Source organism: Tigriopus californicus, chromosome 11, assembly GCF_007210705.1.
Source record: "Tigriopus californicus strain San Diego chromosome 11, Tcal_SD_v2.1, whole genome shotgun sequence".
NCBI classification, from domain to species: domain Eukaryota; kingdom Metazoa; phylum Arthropoda; class Copepoda; order Harpacticoida; family Harpacticidae; genus Tigriopus; species Tigriopus californicus.
The window spans coordinates 2298548-2326053 of record NC_081450.1 but is presented as its reverse complement, the minus strand read 5'-3'; the positions used below and the strand labels follow the sequence as shown (position 1 = coordinate 2326053).

At 43.0% G+C, this 27506-nt stretch overlaps 1 protein-coding gene across 1 annotated transcript in view; it reads right to left on the bottom strand.

Annotated features, from left to right (window-relative positions):
• The window catches only part of LOC131890581 (uncharacterized), a 33267-nt gene extending 9185 nt beyond the window's left edge, over positions 1–24082 (bottom strand). The window contains exons 1-3 of the mRNA XM_059239953.1: positions 23869–24082; positions 8812–8977; positions 7846–7906 (exon numbers count right to left, since the gene is read on the bottom strand). Of these exons, the coding sequence (XP_059095936.1) occupies positions 7846–7906; positions 8812–8977; positions 23869–23995 (354 nt within the window). The 5' untranslated portion in view covers positions 23996–24082. The remainder of the gene's footprint in view (positions 1–7845; positions 7907–8811; positions 8978–23868) is intronic.
• Between the last annotated feature and the right edge of the window lie 3424 nt (positions 24083–27506).

The following is a 27506-nucleotide window of genomic DNA, read 5'->3' as shown; positions in this document are numbered from 1 at the left end:
GAGAGGATAAAGGGAAAGTGCTAATGTTTTGCAAATTGCTATCAAATGATACAAAAAAACCTCGAAATGGAGCACGTGCCCCGAGCATGGAACCCGCCTCCTGAAGGTTCCGGTTGGATTCCGGTCATGAAACTTGATCAAAATCGGAACCCTCTGTTGGTGTTCTGCTCAGATTTTTATCCCTCCCTGTGGGCGAGGTTGAGATCCGAGCAAAATTCGAATGGAAAAATGTGGCACACGATTGGGAACTTCATGTGAATAAATCAAGATACCAGTCGCCTGAATATCGTCTGGCAAAGCCAATAAGCTCTGGAACATGTGAGACGCATGCAGGGGAGGTAATCCGGGATCTGCACAGATTTTTAGAGTCCCACCTAATGAAACAATTTGCATGTTCGTCTCGTTCTCGTCGCTACTCACGAAACACTGGGACAATATGTACACGGAAACGACTGGGTCCCAGGGACAACCCGACTCGTGGAGCTTGCCAAAATGAGTGAACCGCACTGGTTCCAGCAGTATTTCGGCTTTACTCAATACCAAATTCCCTCTTTGGAGAACGTTTTTCCCATTGGCTCAAAAAGTCTGAACTTCGGGAAAGAGAGAGCGAGAGCGATAGTAAGGGAGCCTTTCCAAACTTTGTCAAAGAGCTCCTTGAGTGCAAGGTAATATGGCAATTGCTCTTACGGCACTTTCCAACAAAAAAAACCCCGGCAAATTGAAGCTATTTCATTGCTTTGCTCATTGACGGCCTCCGACTATGAACGATGTGCTTTGCCCATATATTTAGATGTCTTGCGTATCTGTGTATCGCACGTACAGAGGATATTTTGCCAGTGGACTCGTTCCTGGAATAAGGTCAAAGGGCCTAGTGAGAAAGGAGAAAAAAGGGCTACAAGACATAGCGTTTATGGCTTGTCTAATATTTCTTCGCACAGATGTATTATCCCTCCATTCAAGTTCTTACCAAAGAGGCCAAAGAGGATGGTTGAAACCAAGTCTTTGTGGCTGATCAGATTGTTGACAATGGAGTTGTTGACAACTCGATTATCTGGAACAAATGACCGCCAATTTTGCTTTCGGAACTCAATTGTGAAAGTGCAATTGCGCTCAAAGGAAGCGCAATAGTGGTTTCACATTGGGTATAAATTAAAAGCGTAGGAGCCGTTCAGTGTTTGAATGGAAAACCCTTATTTGAAAGCTCTGGATTAAGCGTCTTCCAATACGCAAACATTCAACTGGGCGTGTCTGGGCTTGCCATAAATTGAGCTGTTTTTTAAGGGAAGCCTAAACTTTGCTCGTTTATTTCGGGGCCGAAGAATATGCAGTTACACTGAGTCGTTTCGAAATGATGTTATCAACTTTTCAAAGTGCTGAACCTAAAGTTCCAATATGTCGGATTTTTAAATATCATCTCTCCATATCATCTTAAAGCTTAGAAGCTTCACATTTCTTCAACAAAGTTTACAAAGTAAACGTGGTCCGACTTGATTGTTGTCTTTTTCATACCAAGTAGGTCGAGTAACTTTGATGTCACGAGTCATTTATATCCAAGAATCAGGCTCTTACCCCCTTCGGGCAATCAGCTGAAACTTGGGGTCCCTTGATCCCTTCAATATGTCACATCGAGACATCTCATCATGAAAAGTTTCCTCTACCTTAGGTTGTGGCATGGACTCCCAGACATATGGACTTACAGCAGGGGAGGAACTTATATATTTCAGATGTGAATCAAGCATTTGATCAAAATTATCATTATATATTATGATAAAAAATTGAGCCGAAAACCTGGCCTAGGGAACTCAGGAGTTGTAATCAAAGTTATGTCCGAGTAGTAATGACAACATTCAATCTAAAGCTTCGACCACCCCCCGGCCACCTATATAAGGATTCAAAGATATAACCTTCAAACGAAACACTTGCAAATAATTGTGACGATCTATATATTTTGTTTCATGAGTATATCATGAAAAGGGAAACGGAAAGGGATACAAAAATGGCTCTGACTCAAACCAGGCCGCTACGACGGGAAACCCGTTCAAAGTCCATATTTTGAGACGTCCCTGGTTATAGCAAGAAAACATCGGAACCGAAACAGGGTTCGACGTATGCACTAGTTTTGTTACTGGCTGCTTTGATGCAGTTTCCCAACAAAGTGTATGTGTGCACCTGCTTCACACTAGTAAATCAGGGAAGGAAAAAAAATGAGCATACTTGCTCACATGGGCATCCTCACCTTGACAATATATTCATGAGGATCAGCACGAGCACGTGGAACAAGGCTCTGTTGCCTCCTGATCCACTGCATCTGAGACTATTCCACAAGATAATTGATGGAGGTGGAACCTGGCACTGTTGGTGAATTGTGTGATGGTGTGTGGAACTCGATGCATTGGAAAATGGAAGTGCAAGCTATAAGAACCAAGACGAAGGCTCCGGGTTTCTCTCAGTTTTATGAAGTCTTCAAAAGGAAACAACTCCAACAACGAAATTTTGCGTGACGTCAACATATCCATAACTATCATTGAACCCTGAGGGTTCAATGATGTACAATAAATACAGCCGGCAGTGTACGGGCAACGATGCCATTCGAACCTTCCCTGATTGTGGATCTATTAGTCCGGGCAATATGATCCATTTTTTTCGATCGCCCGTTATCTAATCTATTCATAATACCAACTGTTCCCCTTCCCATTCTTGTTCCGTGAGTTCCCAAAGGCCGCAAAGAAAGGGGTTCTCCCTCCTTTACATTCCATTAGCACATGGATAAATGACATTTAGGATCAATATGTGATAAATGGGCCATGAAACTGGGACACAAATCCAAAATACCACGCGTGAGCGCATTATACAGAAGACCGTTCATTCCCTTGAGAGGATCTTGGAAATTAATAATGGCACCTAATCTCGATGTTCAAAAAAAATGAAACCTCGGGAGAAACCTGATGGGATCTTTTTCTGGATTGTTCAGACACTCGCTAATTAGAGAAAATGGAGAAACTTTTGCACTTCAGGCCAGCTGTGTGGTCTAATAATGAAGCAGGTCTGTCAAATATCTACCCAAAGAATCTCACTTAAAAATATCCACAGGGCTTGGCAGTTTTCGTGTGCATGGTTTCATCTCTTTGGCGCATCTGGTTTGGGAGGATGCAATGGCCTTGATACACACTCAGATGGCTCTAGAGTGAGCCAAGGCGTTGATAAGTAACACGATGCTAGAACGGCCTTCATATGGCCTTGCCCCGTGTTTTCATTTTATAGAAGCTCTTGCCAAAAAAGGACCGGGATCAATGTGGGCCATATAGTCTTATGCACAAGCACTTAAATAAGAATGGACCTCAACAAAAGTATTGCTTGCTCTTTGAAGGCTTTGCACATTACATTTTCATGCAACTCATTTAATTAGAGATAAGGATCAACAAGAAGTAGCCCTGCCAAATTCAAAATTTAAGTTCGACTGCAAATGGGACAACAAAATGCAACGCCATTTTAGACATAAGAAAATTGTCACCGCTTCAGAGTCTAAGGAAAAATTTGCATGCGCATGAAAAGCACTACTTCGCGTAAAAATCCAATGTAATCAAATGCATGTTTTTCAAAATCTAAAGTATCTTGAAGAAGTTTTAACTCTACGCAACTACTAATTGCTCCTGACCCTGTAAAGAGAAACTGGGAATGTGTTTTTGAGTCGAAACATGGGAAGAAACGGGAAAAAGATAAATCTATTTTTTCCTTCTTCTAAAGCCTCGTCAGGTTTAAAATGTTAATGCTGCGACCAGATATTCATTCACGTAACAGTTTCTTTTACTTTTTTACTGATTGCACCGTGGATTTGGAGATTTGCAATCTTTATTCAAGTTCCATTTCATCTCCTTTGAGAGTGATTTTGTTCGAGTGAAAAAAATCCAAACCCATATTTGACAGCTATATCATAATTTTGCACAGCCAACGTCTCACATTGTTACCCTACGACAGCAATACATTCAATAGAGTTTTATATTTGTCCAATGGATTTCATCAGCCTTGGGTTCAAAAGCGAACCAACTCACAAGAGAGCCATGGGTGGCCTTTTTAATGCAATAGCCTTGTTTCATAAATTAATCACACCGAATCACGGTCTCTATTGTAAACTTTGGGTAGAATGGTGAGCAAGACTTTGGTTTAGGTGGCTGTGGGTAAATATGGCTTCAGTGAAGCTCACTAGGCGAAATAGGCTTAGTTGTCCACGGGAGCGGTTTTGCGGAGCCCAAGTTTTTGTACGATCTCTCTCACTCCAGTCAACGACGAAGAAGATCCTGGAAAAGGGCTTCCAGGTTTCTTTACATATTTGAATATTGAATAGAAATAGAAGAGAAGGCAAATCGAAGGAGAGAATGGCTCTGGAAAATGGTGGACCAGGCCTGCTGTTCCATTCCTTCTTCGTACCGTATTCTTGGCCTCGCCTATTTCCTGTTCAGGGAACATTCAGCCTGGCCTTTTTATCTCTGTCCCGTCTTTCTTTCTTTCTCTCGCTATTTCTGTCTGGCTTTCTTGTCGTTCATGTTCCAACTCCTTTAAGTCCGATGAGAAGACCTTCTGGCTTCTTTTCGTACACGAGGGTATGTGTGTGTTTACCTTCCGTTATGATCCAATGCTCAAATGGAACAAATTCAATTTCCTGTTTCTGATCAAGGTGATCCAATGCAGGATTTGTAAGGTACACTCTAGTTATTAGACTAATAAATCCTTGACACAGTGTGCTTAGCGATACTCCATAAATTTTAGTTTTGATACAAGATTGCTCGACACACGTATGAATTCTTCTTGGTCCCATATGGAACATGAATGAGAAATGGCGCCTATTTGTTCTTGTCAGAGCGCCATGATTCGAAAACGAAGCGAACGACCAAAGTGATCGATCATCGAACTTCAGAACGCACGCTCCTAGGTATTAATTCTCATCAAGCTCAAGAGTGGCCAAGACATGAAACATTTGATCTTTTACAAGAATTTCCAAAGTAGGGTTGTTACTGTGGCCTCGAGGAACGAAGGCCCAGAGACAACGAAAGTTTGTTCCATGCTTCTCAGGAAAACAATATCCCAATAAGCTCTCCCACGTGTTGATACTCAACAAGTGAAAAAAAGACACAAGGCTTCTATTTGTTTTAGTCTTCCAAGAACTATCCAGCACTCACAGGGTGCGACCTAATTTCCACTCTAATGTGGTTAGAACTATTTTCGAACTCAAAGTAGAAAAAAGTAGAACCACAAGAAAGTCTTTGTGACCTCTCTTCATCCACACGACATTCTCAAAGATATTCGGGAAGTCATCACACTCTGAGAGCAATTATTTCTCTCCATTCAAATCAGAGCCAAGTTGAGTCGATTCAATCCAGTTCGACAGTCAAGGATCAAGGTTCAGGAAAGCCATCCTTGAGTAGGATCCTCATTACTAGGGTATGCATTTTGAACGTAGAGCACATTCGGGCCCCTTGGAAATGGGAAGGTGTAAAATTGAATGGGACCCCCTTTGTTCCTGGGAGGGACCAAGGGACCCGAGTGACTTTGTCCCTACGACATATCCTGTCAAAGTGCACTTCGGTCACGACCTTGTTTCACCTCTTGGAAATTTATAACCCATCATGTTGAACCGAGCTCATTTTCTTCAGGGTGCCCAAACAAGGCCTCAGAGATTTGCCTCGCAAGGTTTTATGGCTTGACAACGGCAACCGTTAAGATGACGCTTTAACCTTTTCTAAATCTTCTAATTCCGGATAGTGAAGTAAGTTTAATCTTGGTTTTAATGACAATTGGAATCCAAAGAAAAGGTCGCTTTCTTTTTTAGGTGAGGGACGAGTATACACAAACTCTTCGATTTAGTTGGATTCAAGTTTCGAAAACATTTATGGATCTTTATTTTCGGTGAATATACGACAAGACAACGAGTGCTTGGTGATCATTCGTTCGTTATCTGAAGAGGTAATTAAGCGCATCGAACCGATAGAATGCAACGGTTTTGGAGATTCCTGAGTGGTCTTATGTCAGGATTTGAACGTTATGCCCAATACAAGACCACCATCAGAACGAGACTGAGGGAAACAAAACAATCCCTCCCCCTGTCTCTCCGTCTCTTTTTATCGAGATGAAAAGTAGCTTTGTCCATATTGCTGCTTCGCTCGCTACCCTCCGATCTTCAGACAATAGCGAGGGATTTGGTCCCAAACAGGATGATTGGTCATCTTTTCCCCATCATCCATTTTTAGTGTCCATTCGAAAAAAGCAAATCCTCAACTGAGTGCACAGGCTTCCGTGTTTCTTGTGAACATCCCCTTTAGTATTATCACTATTATTATTTTCCAACATCTGTGTGCGTTAGAGCACTGTATGAGTTGTTGTAGAAGAAGAAGGTGGAAGGTGGAAGGTGGAACCATCACTTGCAGACTTTGCACTCTCTTGGGAGCTTTCAGAGACAAAATGTGAAAAATGGTCCTTCCAGGCCAGCCAGAAAATGCCAAGTTCAATGAGAGCGCCAACTTATCCGTTGTTCATGGTTTTAAATGGGAGGAACTTTCGCGAGGTATTTAGTAGTTGTTTGAGCATTCGCTCTCTCAAGGTCTAATTACAACTGAAGACTGTACATAGACAGGATTAAAGCTTATCACGCCTTCAGGCCCGATTATCCCATAATACGTGAAGGGTTTGAAGGGCACGTGTACGAGACATTTACTGTCAAAATCCCTTTGAGCTGACATTCACGTCCGGATGAGACTAATCAAACAGACAGTATTGTAGAGCCCTTAAGCGAATGAAGCTTTAGACGATGAATTTGCTGAATGTCAAGCTGGATGACACTTTAAAAGCATGGACAATATGGAAGGCGACGCGCTTGTGTTGATCTTGTGATGTGAAAGGACAGTCTTGGCTGCAAGCTCAACAACCACTCTACAAAGGCCCTCGTGAAGTGTGGGTGGGGTTGGGTTGAAATGAAAATTCAGGGGGTCAATTTTGGTTGTCTCCTTGAAAAGAGACCCTAAAGAGAATGTGAGCTGCTTCATTCTGGGTATGGTTCGAGACCACCCCAAAACGCAAAGGCTCTGAGGCGGTTGCTCGAAATTCCTTCTGATCCCCTCGTTTGTGAGGGTAAATGAAATGAAAGGACTTGAATGCGAGCAGGTTACTCACTTTTCGTGTCTCTACCTGATTCTTATCCTTATTCGGAACTCTTGAAAAAGAAATCTTCACCACCGTGTCATTACTAAAGTGAACGCATAGATACCCTATATAGAACATTATTTATATATTTTAATGACATTCGAGTCCGTTCAGTAATATTTGAGTTTTGGGGTAACTGAGAGGATCTTCACATCAGGGTTTATTTGTTAAAATATTTGATTACAATTTCAGTCCATCTAGCCACGAAAAGAAATATTTGCTCCAAAATACCATCTCAAAAATTGTAACACTTTTTTCAATAACAATAACAAAACTTACTGAAAACGCTATTTGTAGACATTAGTTCGTTGCCTGATTACTGACTTACCACATAGATGGTATTATTGGATTATTTGGTCTGTGATAATCTTTAAAAATATTTCAACATTTTTTGTACTTTTTAAGTTTCTTTGGGTACATTATCCACTCCATTGTACGGGAAGCAGCGACCAACCAAAATTTTGCCGAGAAATCATCATGCTGATCGTACTTTCATCTCCCAGGAAGCTCTTTCAATTTTAAAAAATACCTGGGATCCTCTCTTCATGAAGAAACTATAACTAATAACTTGGTAATTAAAGCAACAAAGTTCGCCAAAATGACGGAACTGCTTTCTCTGTCAGAAACCAAGGTCAGACTAATTCAGATACTTACGTCAACTTTAACTCCGGGTTTGGCGTAGGAAATGACCACTGGGTCTTCACTGGGCACGAATCTACGAGAAAGAAGAGTAGAAAAGGCTTTGAAATCGATGGTAGACGGGCTGAAGTACGCATAGAGAATACCCGCATTGACCCTTTGCCCATGTTCTCGCTTTGTTTGTTTCCGTGTGGTCGAGAGCTCTCTTGGCTACCCGGAAACAGAGTTGCTCGATCGAGTGAAGGACTTCTGGATTCTGAGGGTCTTCCAAAAGAGCTCTTTCGACTCGAAAAGAATTGCAATGGCGGCATTCGAGCGAGCTGCATGATCTTGATCGACTTGGACTGAGGATCCGGGGGTTAGTTAGGTCTTGAGTGTGTGCCCTCATTGGGTCGATCTCCCAATTCTCCACCCAAGAAAACCCACTCACTTACTGTCTTGGCAATTGGAAGAGCTGCACTTACGTACGTATAACGGGGCAGTCAGATTTTTGTTCTTCCTTGAGAAAGTTGCGCAAATTCTCAAGCGGTTAATTATCATGGCTGAGAAGATTCATTCCAAGGCCTTTCTTTCTGACATTCTTTTGCTTTGAAGTTGATGAGGGCAGAGAAAGATGAGACGAGAAAGGAGGAAAAGTGCTTTTGATGTTGGAACTGGTAACGTGTATGTATTATTGCATTGTTTCATTTCAAAGATATGCTCTCATTCATATTATTTTTCAAACTGCATCAGCTCCTTTTCCTCGAAGCAAACTTGTTTAAATTACAAACTAAATTCATTGTCCCACAAACTGGCCCCACAAGAGGCAGGAAAAAACTAATCAAAACGGATTTGTCTCCGACATTAAAGCCCAAGCTTTTTAAGCTCAATGATTTGGAAACTTTGGAATTTCTCTTTTGATGACAGGAAATGAATGCCACCAAGTAGGCACAACAACTTTTTTGTTTTTCGTGGGAACCCGTTTCGGAACACATTATTTACCTGTAGATCTCCTCGCCGTCTTTGTACCACTTGACAGAATACAAATGTCGTCCTTGTTGAACCTCCGATTTGTCCCACCCGAAATCACAAACGAGTTCCGCTGACGCTCCAAAAATGAATGGATCCGGGATCCTCATTTCCAAGATTTGAAGTTTGCCGGTATTTTCTGGAATGCACAAGAAGCGAAGGAAAAGGGGGGTAAGTGATTTTCTTCATTAGACCACGTGCTCCTAAAGTCATTAAGCTCGTTGGCATCTCGTGTGCACAATCACAATAGCACCAACCAACCAGTCCTCCCTTGGTGGCCACAAATCACTTGGGAGCCGACACATAGTCCGTCCATAATTGGCTAAATTACTTTCATCAAACTGGCCGAGGGGAAGAAGAAGAAGCCCTTCTCAACAAGGCCGCAGTACACGGAGGAGATTGACGGTAACGCCAGGCGAAGGGGTTTAACAAACATTGACATCGGCCTTTGAAGTCCAAACCTCTTTTGACAGTGAGGCCACTAAAAAGTAATCCCGACTTTTGAGGTCCAAGTTCCCGGCCAATTTTCAAGGTCTGGTGGGCTTCTCTACTTGATGTGCATCGAGTCGTGGCTAATATTTAGATGGGTATCCAACAGAATGGCACCCGCGGAAAAAAGGGGGAATGGTGGGTTCTTTAAGAGCCTTCTTGGGCGAAGTCATCAATGCCAAGCTGAAAATAGAGAACCCCACCCACCCTTACTAACTAAAAGTCAACACAATTAGTCAAATTCGAACCTCAGCCTGAGCCTAAAATAGTACCTGCTCCATTCTAGCCATTCCTGATTCTGTGCCTGAAGATCAGAGATAAGCAGACCCCCCAACTACCCTCCTGAACGAGATGTGAAGGTCTCTTGGGTCTTGAAGGAGAATAGGAATAAGAGGATGAGAAGATGGTTGCTCGTTCCTTCCTTCCTGACTTCCTTCCTCACTCTGTCCACAATTTGAGGATACAGATAGCTACTCTGCAGAAATAAGTAAGTCCGGGAAACTGACTCGGTAGGGATGCCTCTAGTATCTCCCTCCAGTTCAAAGCAGTCTCTTGCGAAAGGGATTGTGCTGTTGGTACTACTGTACCGTAGATGATATGGTTGGCCTTGGCCACAAAACAGGATTGTCAAACTTTAAGAGCACATTTACCGACTAGGACCAACCAACCATCCATGAAAATCCGGTTGTGGTTTGATCTCTTTTGGTTTTCGGATGGCCATTCCTTAACTGTGGTTTATGGTCCAAATTCGCTTTTAGCGCTTGAACGGCTGAAAAGAGTTCACAACTCGAAGCTGTTCTGATGTGTTGTGGTGTGAGGATTCGATTTCGAACTTGTTTCCTCGCACCCACCCACCCAAAAAGTGAGGAGTGCAAACTGAAATGCACCTCTGGGAGGGGCTCAAGGGACCCCCCTTGTTCTGTGGTGAACAAACAATGCAATAGATGATCTTGGAGTGAGAGAGGAGAACCATAGACAGCTCATCTAACTAGATGGGAATGCACCACCACCATTATTAGCATTGGATCAGTCTACCCATCTGCTCGCAACTTTGTATTAGTTTCTTGGATTAGATTGTAGGGATAAGGCATTAGATGACAAATCTGGGCTGGCAGAATTGCCGTTAAATCATGAGATGGAATAGTGAGACGGGGTTCAGATGTCTGTGAAGGACAACTGATGAACTGCGAGGTTCAAAGGCGTGTGTGTCCCAGAAGGAACTCTAGATCGAAGAACAAGAAGAAGAGGAATAGAAAGAAGAAGAGGAGGAAGAAGAAGAAGAAGAAGAAGAGGAAGAAGAAGAAGAAGAAGAAAAAGAAGAAGAAGAGGGCGGAGAAGGAGGAGGAAACAACAGGAGAGCGTTTGCCCAGAGCGATAACAAGTCTCATCAATCACCGAAGACATCATCGACGACGACGACGACGACCGCCATTGTTGGACCATTGTAAAGCCACTGTCCAGATCAGGTCGTCTGGTTGTCAAAGCATCAATGCTGATACGACTGGGAGAGCATCATTGATCAACGGGCAAAACACGCGAACAATAACGATTTTCCTGTTGCAAAGAAAAAAAACGTCTTCCGAAGAGTGAGATGAGTCTGGAGATTGAGCTTTCGGATTAAAAATAGGATAGTAAATTCCCTAATGTCCCATCTATGGACAATGTCTTTCATTTGCACGGCAGAGATCCGAGTGTGATTTGGACACTTTTGTACTTTGATTCTGACCATTATCATCTTTAATTGTATTAGAGCGTCCCTGGACCCGATGTTCTCCTACATGGAATGGCTTTGGTGGTTTGGACCAAAATGAGAAATACTCGTGCTTACACACCTCTCTTTACAACTTGGACCACTAACACCGAGTTCAGTTCTTGATTGGCCCAAAACAGATGAAACGTGTCTCTTCAAGAAGATTGCATGCTTTTAGGTGAAAGAAACGTGAGCTTTCTCTGCTTGCGGTGTGATGCTACCACCAGCTCTAATGTTGTTGAGATAATTTCCAGGAGCTGAAGGTGGAACATGGAACAAACTGAGCCACAGTAGCCAAGGTGTACCGTAGGTATCATCATAGTCACCATCATCATCATCATCTCGTCAGACCCTTGTAACCGAAAAGTTATCATCATAATCATGCTAGATGAAGGCACGACGAGAAAGAGAAGCAAATCTGGCGAGCATCAAAACCAACAACATAACCAGTCCAAACGTGATGTGCGTGTGTCTCTATTGTCCCTGGTTACGCCGAATGGAACATAAAAAGATGGCAAGGCCTCTTCTCTCTATGTGTGCTTGTGTGTACTGTATATGAATGTGTGTATGGGTGTGTATGGGGGTGTACTAGGCGCTTGCTCCTTTACTGTAACATAGCCACTTCTCTATTGTACCCAAGGCTTGAGAGGCTGAGAGTAGGAGAAAAAAATGTGTTGGAGGGGGCTTTTCTGGACAAATACAAATGACAGTCCCATTTCGTAAGGCTCTAGAGTAGTGCTATCACATGCAAACCATCGTGGTTTTGCTTGACGGAACACCGCCCTGATTGGGAGTGTTTTCATGTCTACATCCTCCTTCAGCCTCCTCGTACGTACGTACTATAGATATAGCATACCTCCCATTTGGCGGAGGTTCCTTGTTCTTGGCAGCAGTGTGCGTCAGTCAAGTGGACCCATCCAGTTGAACCACATTCCTTTGTTCAATATTGACCAGGGCCAACCACCCCCAACTACACTCTCAACTCCCAACTTCCAACGCTTGTCCCCTATCAAATATTTCGGGAACTTTTTCGAGGCACATCCGACCAATGTCTCTCAATATTGATCTGTTGGCCTGCAATTTATGGACGCGGCCATATTTTGCTTGCCCATTTCGGAACAGACCATCCATGTATTTAAGGCGCTTCTTTATGACACTGACCCACTTGGAAGAGCCCATCTCCAAGTAATCCTTTAAAAATGGTTTCCAAAGACTTTGCCAAAATCAAACGGAACCTCCCACCGGACTTTTAGAGGAACAAAAAACAGCAAGCGAGTAGTTCCCCACAAGACCTCGATCGTCAAACGAGATCCTTAAATGAACAAGGTCAGTCGGGATTTTTTTTTCGCCGGACCTTTACTCATTGGCATTGAAGCTCTTTCTTGAATGGAACGACTGACCGACCCTTGTCTGGTGGGGGAGGGCCTTTGTGGACCCTCTTTCTCTTTGGTGAATGGTGCGGCCATATCCGAAATGATTGCTCATAACTTATTATCCTCATAAGTTGATGTGCCGGCCTTTATGGCAGCAGAGCTACAACATGAAGCTTGGGGTGGACCCACTCCAATCTCAATGAGGCAATCCGGGACAGAAAGCACATCAAAACAAGTGTAAAATAAAGAACAAATTACAGCCTCTCTGTCAAAGAGGCCTGGTGAGTTGGGGTTACCTACACTAGCGGACATATATTTACTCATGATGTAGGGTACAGGGTACATAAGGTACAATGAAGAGAGCAACGAGGACGACCCTGTAGGCCATGAACGGTGAAATTGGGCCATGAAAGGAAGTTTAGGTGTCACATTTCGAGGTGAATAGAGAGAAGTTATGAGCAAACAGAAACACCAATAAAACCGCTGCTTAAGGGCCAAACGAGCTCATGGCTGAGGACTTGCGACCAATTATAGGTCGCTCTAACCCGACTGCCTTCAACGATATTCAATATTGCACTTGAACATCCATCTTCCACTTTTTCCCTTACCTCCCGTATTGTGAGGTTAGATAGGATCTTTAGAAAAACAGCGGCAATGCACAATTGATATTAATCATGTCCAGAGCTTCTTGTGGTACGAGTGAAAGTAATGTCCAATATAAGGCCGAAAACTGGGACCCCATTACTTTTGCTTTTGTGATCAAGTGAGAAGACAGCCATGAATCATATCAATGGATCTAGGCGACTCCGCCACGGTTCCTTTGTCGGTCCCAAGAACACTTTCACAGCTCGTGTTCCTTCGCCAGTTAGCGAGCCACCAAAGCAAGGCCGCTACATGTGCATACACCATTGAACAAGACCTATCAGATATCTATCTGGCCTTGACATCCTTCGCCGCAATATTCTGGGATCGAAAAAAAACCTTGGCTCCTCAAAGAATTCGGCTCATGCGTTGTTTTGTTTGTTGAGCACGTACGTTCCAAAAAGTTCCAAAGTAGCGTAATAATGAGACTGTCCGTCCATCAATCTGAGTAAATTTTGCTTTTCCGAACTTTTCAAGCCCAAAGGCAAAGTTTGAATGCCAATCCTTCTCGTCATATTTGCAATGTATTGGAAGGATATTAGTGGCAATCTAGTGGATTCCTGTTACTTGCTCCCTGAGTTCTGTCAAGAGCGACATGAATTGCGTCTCATTAGTGACAGGGTTTTTGCACTCGGGAACCGGAAGCCGAAAAGGCCATGATTGTGATCAGTCATCCAAGTAAATTGGCCCAAGTAGTGAGGGCATGTGCAATATTGCGCTATTCTATGGTACATACATGGCAGAAAAAGACCAATGGGACCATGTGTGTGCCAGTCCAACCGACACTTCAAGATCCCGACCATGAGTGAGCAATGTACGTCATTGTTAGAAAACCGCAAACCACGTGAGCAAATAAGGAAATCTCACCATTCAAGAAAGCTTGATCGAAGGTTAAACAAGTAGGATCCAAAATATTTCAGAATGAGGGTTAATACAATCAACAGATTCAGAAGTGGAGGTTTTGATAAGAAAAGGGAGAAAGAAAATCGGATAGGAAATCGAGTCCGTCCCTGAAATAACAACCAAGTCTGATTCTCAAGACTCTCGGGAGTTTTCTCCTTAATCTGCTCGAGTTGTTTTGTTCCACCGTTCTTCTCGTAGGTGTTCCCGATTTGGCCTCGACGTCTTTTTGAATTTGGTGCTGATGTCGAGGTTTGAAGATCAGTCCTTTTTCCTCCTTTCATGGTCATATTTGGATATTTATCACGAGAGAGTGCATTCACTCAGCCTCTGGCGTAACGTGCGGTTCGTTCCAAGAACTGGTGGAACAGCATCGAATGTTATCGACAAGACAATCGCAGTTCCTTCCACCGGCAAAGGTGTCCACACTACAATCAGACAACTTCAGCCTTGAATGGGAGTTGCATTCCTGAGTCCAAGATTGAGTATGTAAAACGAATGGATTAGCTTGCTTGGCCAGCGAATTCGGCCTTATTCGGCGTGGTCTTGTTTTCTCCAGGGACAACCAAGGGGGTTATCCAAGCATGCTCCTAGGATGGCCAAGTTGTTTTACACTCAGTAAGCTCTTTTGTATAGTAGGTCTGGAGCAAATAAAGCTGCCTTTGGGGCAATCAACAAACAATAAGTGCCCCTTAAGCCTGGCATAAAAGGCGCATTAATAAACACATTCACTCGTGCGAAAGGCCAAGGAAAAAGGGCTGTAGTTTTGGATGAGGAAAAAAAGAGAGCCTTCACTGGTCTTGTAATACTCTGTGATCGTAAAGCCCATGGGAAGTGGCTCTCTGGCTACTTAATCCATTATCCAGGGATCTATCTCTTTTGGTCTATGAACAAGTTGGAAACAAACCTTCCGTTGTCGCAAGTAAGGCAGTAAGTTTCCGAATCCAATTGGAAAGGTGTTATTGCAGAGATGAATATTCTTTGTCGAGAATTCTGTCCCCCTGTCAAGGACCTCCCATGACGTTGGGTCACTGCTAATCAATAGCAACACATTCAGCCCTGCTTCCTTTGGACTAAAAGTGACGAGACCAGTTCATGCCTGACAAATATTGAAATAAACAGCTTCAGTAAATGGGGTGAAAGACATTGGGAAAGGGAGGCAGGGAAGAGACACAAATCCAATAATTGCCATTCACAGAGGAAAGAACGAGAGACTACAAGGGTACGAAGAAAACAGGGCCAGCTTCTCCTAACCTCTTCCCAGAACAATCAGCTCACGGGCAAAGCACTGCTAGAATTTCCTTGTACCACCAGAACGTTCCACACGTTCCAATCTCTGGGTGGAATGGACTTATTCCCCTCAGTGATGACGTTGTCATGGCGTTGCCAATTGCATTTACAGAGTAAAGAAACATTTGTACAACCCTTTGTCGAGCAAGATGACATGTATGTCAATCAATGGATCCGTCCATGTACTCGGTAAGCCCAATAGACACAGAGCCTAGCTCGAGAGGGGAAAACAAGGGCACGCAAATGGCACCCCGAAGGAAACAAGACACACGAGAGAAGCACAAAAATCTGTAATTACATCCTCGGGTTAGACGTGGATGCTTTTCATCTCTTGTTTGGCTCTCAGCACGACAGAGAGAGTAACAAGGGTCAAAGTACCGACCAAAGAAAGAGGTCAATGAGGCGAATCATGAAAAAGGGGCCTTAATGGTTTACTAAGACGTCGTTGAGCTTTGGACTTCAAATGGGATGCTTGGTCGGCATCCGAGCTTCAATAAGGTGAAGTTTTTGTTGATATTCTGAAATCTTGATGTTTCGAACGGGTTTCAATGCAATCTGAGTTTGCCAATGGGTTTGATCAATCATGAAAAATTCCGAGGCCGTTCTTATCGAGTCATGAATACGCTTATTGTGCCAACAGACTGAAGCTCCCTTTTTTGATGCGCTTCAGTGACCTTCAGCGTTCTTTTGGAACATATTACAGACTCCTCTTGGTTGGTTGGATCGTCTCTGCTCCTACATTGGTTCGCATGGGAGAGCGAATTCAAGACACCATTGAGGCGCACTCGAGCACCTCCGCCACCATTTCCGACACCGCCATCCATCATTCGCTCTTTGAAGTATTGCTACAAAAGTCAATACAGCCTCATCAGCAAAAAACTTGTAGCCTGAAGTACACTCCAAGCTCCAGACTCCTTTGCGTTCTCGGTACTACTAGTACCATGTATAGCGAGTTCGGATTACTTGAAAGAAGCCGACAAAAAAGTGCCAGAGATAATGCCGTCAGCAACTCCCACTTTCTAGCATTACACACTCTGCCATATGTTACGTAGTACGTGCGAACAGCATGCTTTCACCGGAAATCCGTTTATAGACTGGATGAATCATCATGTTATAAAATTTGTCGGATAAACATACACATACACTATACAAACTCGATTATACTGAACAGGATCCCTCTATCCATGGTTTTTAAAGGGACTCAAATCTCGCGAAGAAGTGCATATGCGAAGACGGTTAATAGGTGATGCATTTATGGTCGGATGTTCCCGGGTTCCTTCTTGTCTCATTACAAGAATGTATGAACATAAATCAGTGGATTTTGAAATGTCTCCGAGGAGTCTTCTTTGGGACTTAGTTGCTTCCTTGATTGGTCCCTTTCTTCTTGGTCCACATTTAAATGGATGCAAAAGAAAGGGGACACGACAAGAACGAAGAGCGTCGAGGATTGGGAACCATTAATCCTGTACATATGCTACCAACCATAGATGGGGCCCCAAAGAGCTAGATTGGCGGGAGGGTAAGTGGGTAAGTTTTAGTCAAAGGCCCCATGATACGTTTAACTACGGCTTCAATCCGTTAGGTGTGAGGCTGGTAGCGACAGTGCGCTTAAATGAGCTCATTAGCAACTTGTTCCACTTCCTCCAAATCTATGGACAACTAAGCATTGTGTATTTCTCTCACACTTCCTTAACTCGCGTTCAAGCATGTCTAATTTTATGGGCGTGAAATCATATGGTGCTTTTAAGATGGCGCTTCCCTAAAACGAAAACGCTCCGTGAACTCGATGGTCCTTTAATTTTCCCAAGAAACCTGCTTTTTTCTTGGGGAAAGGATGTTGTGACCCTCCTCCTTTCGCTTCTGCCCTCGAGATTCAATTTTAGCAACTGGATAATTTCTCTTCTCGTCAAAGAAAATTCCAGTGCGAGCCAACAGCCTTTGCATGGATTCACAGATGTCCTTCTATACGGAACTAATATGCGTGGGGCCAACCACAGAACAGAGGTTCGAAACGAAATGATTTCCCATTGAATCGCCAAGTCACGATCGTATTTGAAACACCTCGATAATCCAATCGACAAGTTTGACAGAACCGCTCTCTTTAACGGAACACAAACGCCGTGTTAGATCTGGTCTAGAGAAGTTCTGTGGTCGCAAATGGCCTTTTTCTACCATGATTTGTCTCTGCCAGAGCCTAGTGGCCAAGCACAAATCTCATGAAGCCTCCACACCGTGATTTGGTGTCATTCTTAAGTGAAAGAGGCTATCGATCGGGCTCTATTTTGTCTGGTGACCATTATGGCCGAGTCCACTTTAAATACGAGTCTCTTCACTTGGCTACCAACGCCATTTATTCATGTCGACATTGTCGGGCAGAGCATAAAGAGTAGGACGGGATAATTAATTATTTCTACGCACTCAAGCAACTTTACATCTAGCATTCTAGACCGAGCCCAGAAGAGGGAACACGACCTTACTATGAAAATCCATTAAAATGTTGCAATGGATATCCGCTTGGGGAAATAAGAGAGCTCATAATTAGCTGCCTCTCGCCCTCACATGAGAGCCTCTGACGCAAATTGTAATGTATGGAACACGAGAGCCACAGTTCCATTTGCTCGACCTTCTCCACCAACATCGCGCACAAACCTTGGGTAGAGTAATTAAAAAGAATTGACTAATCAGGGAGTGAAAACTTCATTTCATTGGGCTTCTATACAATACCTTGAATCGAGGGCTGCAAAGTCGCCAACTTAATCAATTAATGTCAAGAAGATCCCAAAACTAGTTAACGCTCCAGGGATGCCAAAAGTTTTTCATTCGGCTAGCAAATTTTGGTCAAGTGTTTCTCGACCGGACTGGGAATGAAAACGGTCATAATTGATGCCAATGGAGCTCAGCTGCGTCAGTTGCAAACTCTTTTTTGACTCCAAGACCCTGTTCATTAGACCCTTGAGACCAGTAAATTTCCGGGTTGCAATTAAGTTCAAATCCCGAGCAAACAAAGGAAGGAGGATTTGGTCAAAATTTCCCCTCTTGGAAAGTTTCTAACCCACCCCATCTAGTTCGTGGGGAAAAAGACCCCCTCCTAGTAGTCCCCCTTCTATTTGAGAGGCACAATCTCTGGCATTTCTGGGAAATTTTGAAGCCCACATACTTGCAGATAACTCTCAAGGGAGTTTTTTCTTGTCCATGCAGGAAACTGACGCTCATTCTCTATTCCTCATTCGTCACCAAAAACTGCACAAAGAACCACCAAAATGCCATGTTATATACAGCAAACCTGCTTCGTCATTTCAAACCGTCATTCCATTCTTCAACATTACGAGCACTTCGATAAACAGAACCACTCAAAACTGGTACAGACCACCTTCCCAATGACAAATAAACAAGCAAGTTCAAATATGCAATTTACTTTTTAAGGCATATTAGTGGAGCTCTGTTGTGATCTTTCCCTAGCTAGATGTTCAGATCAATTACCGCGTATGATTGTCTGATGCTTCATTAATTGTGGTGCTGATGGTGAGGATTGAACCTAGAGTAATTGCAAGCTGTTTACTCCCTGATTTCCCCAAGGAGATCTTCCCTCAAACACCCTAGAATTTGGAAGCATGAAGTGTGCTTTTGGATCGTAGAAGGATGGGGAGAGTTGTAAACTCTTGTTATTCTTGGAGAGAGTTTCAAAAGTACGAATTGAGAAGATTCCTTTATCCCAGATACGGCTTGTGTAACCGTCGGCGATCTGAAGATCTTTTGTAGCCTTAGTCCTCATCTTATTTGAGGACACGACAAATAGAAAGAAAGAAACTTTGAGATAAAACTTTTGGGTGTAATTATTACATTCATCCGAGCTTACATCCTAATTCCAGATCATACAGGGTTCACAACCAACCCTGCCCTTTTAGTGTCTCATGCAATGCAAAAATTTGTTTTCGATCATCATGAAAAATTGAAGGAAAGTGCTCCGAAAACGCCCTAGTGGTTTTTTTATTTGTTTTTTCACTGGCTTTTCTAACAGCAAGTAATCCCCAGTACTATTAAAACGAAAGGTTATAATTCGTCTATTTATTAACTTTCAATCTTTATAGAATATTTGGTCTACCAATGAACTTGAGTTGGCCGACCGAGGTTTGCCATCTTTGTATGATCCACAATGGGGGAAGTGCGCTGGCCCCCAAAATATATATGCTCGCCTTACTTTTAAAGAAAATGTCTTTTTGATGAGTACTTTTAAAAGCCTTATGTCGAAATCTTTCTGTTTATTGGCAACAAGAACTTATGTAGGCAGTAAACACTGAATTGCCCAAAAATCAATTTTTTGACGAATTTGGTCGAAATAAAGGCTTGAATTTTAGGAAACGTTAGTTCCAACTACCCTGTACTTTGTTCTTGGCCTGGAACGAGAAAGGTCTAAAAATTCTTCAGGTACCCATATTAGCCTTTTTTCCGACTCCTTAAAAGGGATCCGAGACAACCCGGAATACAGAAAATCCGTAAATTTAGAAGTCCAAGACATGACTACGAAGAGCGAGAGGAATGAAGGCTGTCAAGGACGTAATTCCCTTCTCTATGACGGATGAGACCCTGGCAGCCCAAGGATCCCTGTTGAAATTGTAACAAAACTGGAGGGAATTATGTGTACAAGACGTACTCGAGATTCTCGTCTTTCGATATCTTAAGGCACGTCCACGTTTGTTTCTTTCATCGCGGAGGAGTGCTCAAATTAGTCAACCTTGACTTGTTGAAGATCTCCAAGGTCTCGGAAGTAGATTCAGTTCCCCAAGCTGTCCCTTGAGAGGTTATGTGACACTGAAGATCACTTCCACCGGAGTTTAGCCAAAGTCATCATCTTAAGACTGTCTACACGATAGGTTTTCGTATGTTTTTATAGGTAAAGTGCCCCCCCTGCCTTTCATTTGAATATTATGGGATGGGAATAAGGACTGTAAAACAATGGCGACCAACCACTCATCCCTTTCGTAGAGTTAATTGATCCGACAGTCTATGAACGGGTTGCTTAGCCAATCAACGTAATGGCCAATCAAGCTCTGTATCGTCTCTATATTTTCGATCCCTGTGCCCTAAAATAGAACCTTCTCGACACTAATCGTCCATTGGCATTGGAAAGGCTCAAGGTGATTTAGCCATGAAGAAAAAGGATGTCATGAAAGTGAAGGATGAATTGAGATGACAAAAATTTGGGAACATCCTCCTGACTTGACTTGGAATAGGAGCCCTTGGGGGAGCGAGAGAGGAGAAAGAGAAAAAATTTGGCACTCAAGTTTTTCAGTGAGGCCTGAATGAGTAAGTGAAAGAGACTCGACTCTCGCTCGAGGATGGACGAGGCACGAGGATCGAGGTGGGCGAGAGCTATAGAAAGAGTGAGTGAGAGGAGGAGGAGGAGGAGGAATAGGAGAAGAAGAAGAAGAAGAAGAAGAGGCTCATTGGGCATATGAAAACTTTTTCCTTGCGTGATGACATTAAATGGATGGGCCTCCAAAGTGATAAGAAAGTAATACTTCAAATTGTGGATATGATGAGCGAGAGAAAGGGAAATGTTCCCTCGCCTTCGCTTTGCAAAAGTGCAAAAAACTGCCATTTACTGGTGCCAAAGAAAAGTGAAAATTGGAAAAGTTGAGCACATTGGACCTCGAATCCATTGCTCTTGTTGAAGGCTTGGAACATTCGTTTCATTCGCATTGGAACGATTGTACTCTACATGTGCACAGCTAGGGCAGGCAAGGTACCTTGTTCCTCTATTCCAGTACCTATAAACCCCACACGCATTCCATGTCCTGTACCTACATGTGCAGTATGTGGAGCATGACGTATTGAGGATCTCATCCAACATTCTGTCCAAGCCGTCGCAGCTACGCACACTCACAACTTACAAGACGGACACAATGACAAGTAGCCTCGCCATCCCCAGCACGTGAAGAATTTTCAATGAGAAGTGGAACATTACTCACAAATGTCAAAGGACCCTTGTCTCATCGCTTTCAATTAAATCCTCGTTGAGTTGAAGGTCTCTGACCTCTGATGAGATCGAAGCTCTTCTTCGAAACCCCCAAAGACCAATGAGGAAATGAGGCCAACCACTCCTGCTGATCCCAACGCGCGTGATTGAAAAAATTGAATCTGACTTGAACCACGACAAACCAACCTTCTTCCGCCTCAAAAACCTAAATGTGGTGACCTCATTTCCGGCACATTCGGGTTTGTCATACGAGAATGCAAATACATGGAACCAATCGAGGTTTAAGTGCCACACGAGGCCACTGTTTTGGAACAAAAACCAACTGCCGATCATATTTAAAGTAGGATAATCTCGAGCGCTACAAAGGCAATCTCACGGATGCATTTGGCCCTGGAGGGGTTTCATAAAGTAATCCTGTACATCCAGTGGAAGCAGCTCGCCTCGTTTTATCACTCTCTCGGTTTTCTGTTATCTTTCGCGTCAAAACTTTCATCTTCCCTCCTACCAAACCAAACACAAGAGAGTTTGAGTGGGGTTTCCAATGAAATTTTCAGCCAGGGCGTTAGATTTCAAGCCACGTCCAGATTCATTGAGGCAGTATGCTATCATGGTCCTACCAAGCATATCCATGGGGCATCTCTCTTAGCAATTACGTATTGGACATCATCCAACATTTCAACGTTAATGAAAGTCAGGTTAGATTTCGAGTAGTGGAGAATTTCGAAACCAGTACTCGAAAGTCTGGTGGTGGGAATTACAAACTCGGAACTTTCCATACCAGCAGTATGGGAGTTGCTTAACTCCATCCAGCTTACAGAGATCGAGCAGCACTAGAGGCAAGGCCATAGTTCGGAGTCACACATGGGAAAAGTAGGAATGAAGGTTGTGAATATGCACGCCACTGTCACTACAAGTTACTAGCTAATGGAAAAATTTACCCTCCCTGGGAAACAGTCACTTATTCCGGGAGCGGAAGTCACATTTCAACAGCTCTCTGGCTTATTAACCCTCAAGGAGGGCCTGAATCGCATGTACAGAGCTCAGCTAATTGGATTTCACGGCCTCCCTCACAGAGTTCTCGTTCTCTTGAGCCCTCATTTTTCCTTGAGAGAGCGAATGGAAACGCACAAAAGCCTTCTTTCTCAGGTGTTTCTCTGAATGGAAAGGTTGTTTATTTAGTCCCTCTTGGGAAAGCACAAGTGCCTGGGTGGCTGCCGGGTCCCGGAATCAATGCATTTTTGCACCCTTTGAAAGTCAGGAGTCAGATGCAGATGAAAATATAGGTCCATGAGCCTCAAAGGAATCGTCACTCCTCATCCAATCTCTCAGATCTTGATCTTGGACGGAATCCTGGCACACATCTTGGCTTTGCATGATTATTTATTTCAATGTAGTTCTTGGAAAGAGACGCAAATGCTTGTTTTGAGTCCTAAAGAAGAAGTTTGCTTCGGCACAAAAGATCCGCCATGCTTTCAGCAGTTTTTGCTTTTGGCGTTATTGTCCCCTCATTACAAATAATTGTTTCCCTCTTAGCTTTGAAAGCATGTATGATTCCGATCCCAATGAAGGTCGTAGTGAACAGCAAATTAGGCATAACAAATCGATTTAGTGTCCCTTGCAATCCTTAAGCAATCAATGTGTGATTAATCACGTCACTTGTTGGCGCAAAAAGCTTCAGTTGACACGTGTTCACTATAGAAATAGAGAAAACCAAACATTCAACAGTTTGGCCAACTTTTACAAAGTCAGTGGACATCAACCAACGGGGAAAGTGCAATAATCTAACATTAGGCCTGACCTGCCCACACCTTCTCTACCATTCCAAAATATTGAGTTAGTTGTCACTATGCTAAAACTTGCTTATCGATCCATTAGAAACACAGACCTCAGCTATAAAGATGACATGATAAAATGATAAAGTCACCCTGAGTTTGACTTCTTGACTAGCTTTCATAACGGAAGTTTTGCTCATTAACATACGTGTACGTGGTACTTGTCGCTTGCCTTTGGTCAAGATCTGAGAGAATCTATACGCTAAGATGTGTATTAGAGTTCCCAGGAAAGCTTTTGAAGTTATGAAAACATAAAGTGCATTCTCAGCCCAACCTGAAACGAGAAAGCAACCAAACTTCTCTCCCTCAAAAAGTTGGCCTGAAGAAGCGCCTCTCATTTTCCTTCCAACCTCTGGCAGGTCGTGTTCTATAGAGCTCCTGAGATTTTGCAAGCAAACAAATCAGAAAATCATGAGGAAATCCTCAGGCAAATCCTTTCCGTTGTCTTACTACTACGGGTACTCGGCAATCATTCCAGGGTATCTCACGTAGTTTTTCGGCTATTGACGAACTTGAATAGATGTTTGTATTCGAAAATAAGGTCCCATGCAATCACTTCCTACCATAAATATGGATCAAACTTTGGCCGTTTCCAATTGCAGTTATCAAAGAGAGTGAGCACTTTGCCAGTTTGAAAAAAAAAGACGAAGGAGAGTCTGCCGTTCACTTTATGCCTCTGCAATCTTTGAAATTGAATCCGGTCCAAAGTTTTCGTTCGTGCACATTTCCCAAGTTGAAGTGATCCATGAATATTATTCGAATGCTCGCTGCTCTTACCGGAGAACAAGGACATTCCAATCAGAGCCATGAACAACCAGCGTTCCCACATCCTTGAGGTAGTGGTTTGGAAGACCATGGTTCCCGTCGTCAGTGATGTTTGGGCTTTCCGTCTACAAACGAACATGGTGGTGGCAAACACAAAGTCGGTGGATCAAAAGCTAGTTTTGCATTTCATTCTTGGAGTTCCCGTTGGCTTTTGATAAATGAACACTAGCAGCACAGTGTGAGGTTGTTTTGTTTGGAAAGGTTGACTTGTTCCAGTGATGATGAATTGTCACTTTCTGCTTCTTGTTCTTCTTCGTCTTCAACTTCAACTTCTTGGCAGGGAAAGTTGGACTTCCGCTCGTCTATTCCGTCTTCGTTGGTAGGAAAGTTATCCACTGTTTATCTAAAATATAGGTCTGTTCTGTCGAAGAAGCTCTCAGAGAGCCATCACAATATTTGAAAACTTTACTGCCACTGCTGAACCTGTCGCACCTGCTGTTGCTGTTGCTTATCCTTCTCCTCCTTGTTCACTTTCACAAATATTCACCCTGTTAGTTTGAGTACTTCCTAGTTTTTCCGTTCCAAGTTGAGAAGACAACACGTCATTCGGATCCAAATGCTGAAGGAACGGTTCCAACCTGAGATCCAGATGTCAAGTTGTCAATTCAATCGCGTCCACGTCAGATGCAATTTCAATCCTGGAACAGCAACAACACAAAGAGCCAAGTTAATAGGAAATGCAGAAACAAGATATTTGAACTGTCACCCACCCGTTGTCGGATTTGTACAAGATTATTGGATGCATTTAAAAACTCGTTAAACATGTTGAAAAACATATCTTTTCGAGAGAAACCCCATGGTGATTGATCGTTACACGAAGACCTCTTCATTTTATTGGGTTCACCACGTGATAGGTTTTCGTTTCGAAAAAACAACAGTAATCTGCTCAGATGTGTACTTTTAAGTGTAAGGGACCACAACTTTTTTTCCCAACCCTCGGCATCTCGCAAAGTCTTTCGCGGAATTTTGCCAATATATTCCGACATCAGTACTTTTAGTAGTGGGTTTTGGTGATGAGATAAATACTTTCTTGCTTCTTGGATTCGTCAATAAAGAAATAGTGATGAAAGTTTGGCTTTTCAGTGTTCAATACGGTTCATCCCTGCAAATGTTGCAAGGAGATTTGAAAGGAAGTAAAAAAATACTAAAGTATTGAATAAACGAAGACTTTTAATTCATTTAGTGTTGTCATTGGCTTTGAAGCTTCAACATGCGTCAAGCTATGAAAAAACATGTGACAACGCAAGACTGCCTTGTTATTTTGGGGCCAGGGACAATATCATGCTTTGATTTGGATTGTCCCCTCCGTCAGTTCAACTCAATGTCACAAACACTTGTCCGGATCATGTGTCCACCATTTCTGGAACTCTGAAGGTGCCTCTTACAACATATTGGCCCGCATCTCACCCTTAGTATCAATTGAATTCCTAAAAAGCGTGTCCTTGACAAGGTTTTCCCGTCTCCAATTCATCACAGAGGCCACCAAACAAACAAACTACGTTGTGATATGAGGTTCGGGCTTCTGCACGCGAACGTGTTGGCGCCTAACTCCTTCTCAAAGGACCTCGGAAATCGCCTTCTTCTTTTGAGGTGGCGAACCTCACTCACCTCTCCAGGTCCTGACGAACTCTCAGCCTTTGCTATGGTGCCACAAGGCCGTGAGTGAATGTCTTCGTCCTTGTGGACTTTGCTTGAAGAAGAAAAAGCTGGTGTTGGATATTTTGGGGTCTTGAATGGGATCACGAGGAAGTCAATGGCTCCCTGTGACGTAAATCCTATTAGAAAACTAATGTACAAGACTCTTTCTTTCAGCCGCCTTCTGGTTCCATTTGGGGGACGCGGAAAGAAGTTTTACTTCAGTGGGACTTATCAACAGATATGATAACATCGAAAGGTATGGACCTATTAGAAATGTGTCGGAGACATGGACCTTTCCAAAATAAATACCGGTTGCTCAAAAATTGACTCCGACAAAGAAGAATCTTAAGGGAGAGAAACTAGGCATTAATAGCCTTGTTTCTTGACATAAGCTAACATATTTACATCGAACATTACAAATGCTAAGAAACAAACAATCCGTCTTGGAGGAATACCCAATTTTCTTTGAAGGAAAAGTTTTTAATGCAATAGAGCAAAGTACATCTCAGCATAAACAGACACACCTACGTTAGTTGTTGTACAGTATTAGATCCAGCAACACATTTGATATTCGATATTGACAAACGTACCCGTCCAAGTACAGCCATCTAAATGGAAAGCTATACTCCTTGATCAAATGGGATCAGCCGAAATAACGTACAATTTCACTAAATGAACTTGTCATTGATAAGTTTAGATTCAGCGTATGGGCTAATTTTGGAGACAAAATGAACCATAATTACGTATGAAAGCTTTCTCCTCCCCAAAAGCGTGGGTCATTGTGTTGCATGAAAAGTTTAGAGGAAAACAGCTTAATTGTTGATAGTAATTAACACCGATAGGCGACCACACGCGAGGGCTTCCGCACCAAACATGAAAGCTGGACAACAGAAAGTGGAACTTTGGCCATGATTTCGACAAGACCCCTTGTTGGAGCTCATACACTCTACAATGCTCACTTTGGTGTGAAGTGAAGGCCAACCCACCACTCCAGACTTGGGGAGAGCTAATTTAAGCACGGATTTGACATTGATTTTAGTGAAAGTGGACTGACAGCAACGAGTACCCACTTCTGAAAAGCCCTTGAGGCCGGCTCAACAAGCGACAAGTTCAGGTGGCTGAATGATTCCAAATGAGAGTGTTTACCACTCTATGTTAGCTTGGTTACACGAAACCACACTAGATCAAACTCAATTCATGGTAGTTTAAAACGACACCACGAGAGTCTCTTTGGAAAGGGAGGGAGGGACACATGCCATTACAAAGCAGATTCGGCGGATCACTTCTCTAGAAAGTACGAGGTTCTCGAAAGAGGGAAAAACTATCAGCCTTTTCTTATCTAGATTGATATCCTGGCATGGAAGCCCAAAGTTCGAATCCCCTTTTCTTTCCCAGGGACCACACTCAATTTCAGACCACTGGAACTGGATCCAATAGGGATGTTCACGTCACGTGATCAGCATACAACGCACCCAAAATGGTCTTATACAGTAAACCTCTAGATGGCAAAATATACTTACTTCCTATTCCATAATTCAATTTTACCACCCAACCTTCACGGATGAATAGAGTTTAGTGTTAACCTTTCACGGTTAGAGCTCTTCAGGGGTTCAATGGCAACTGGTTTTTCGAGTCGGAGAACCAACGAATAAAGACTCCGAGAAGAGCGAACCGCCAACTCGTTGTTGGAAAAGGAGAGGAAGAAAACAAGGGCGAAACGGAGAGCGAGAGGGAAAAGCGGAAAAAGCCCGAAAAGCCCTCGGAAGAACCACAATCTCAGCGTGCCCATTACATTTCGCGTTATAAAGGTAGGCATCTAGTAAAAACTGTGGCCATTAAAGGTTTTTGCATGCCATCTATTCGTAAATGTTTCTTGCATTATCTTAACGATCAATGTCGTTATACGGTTCCTTTTGGCCACCCTGATTTGGAACAGTCAAGTGACTAGTGAG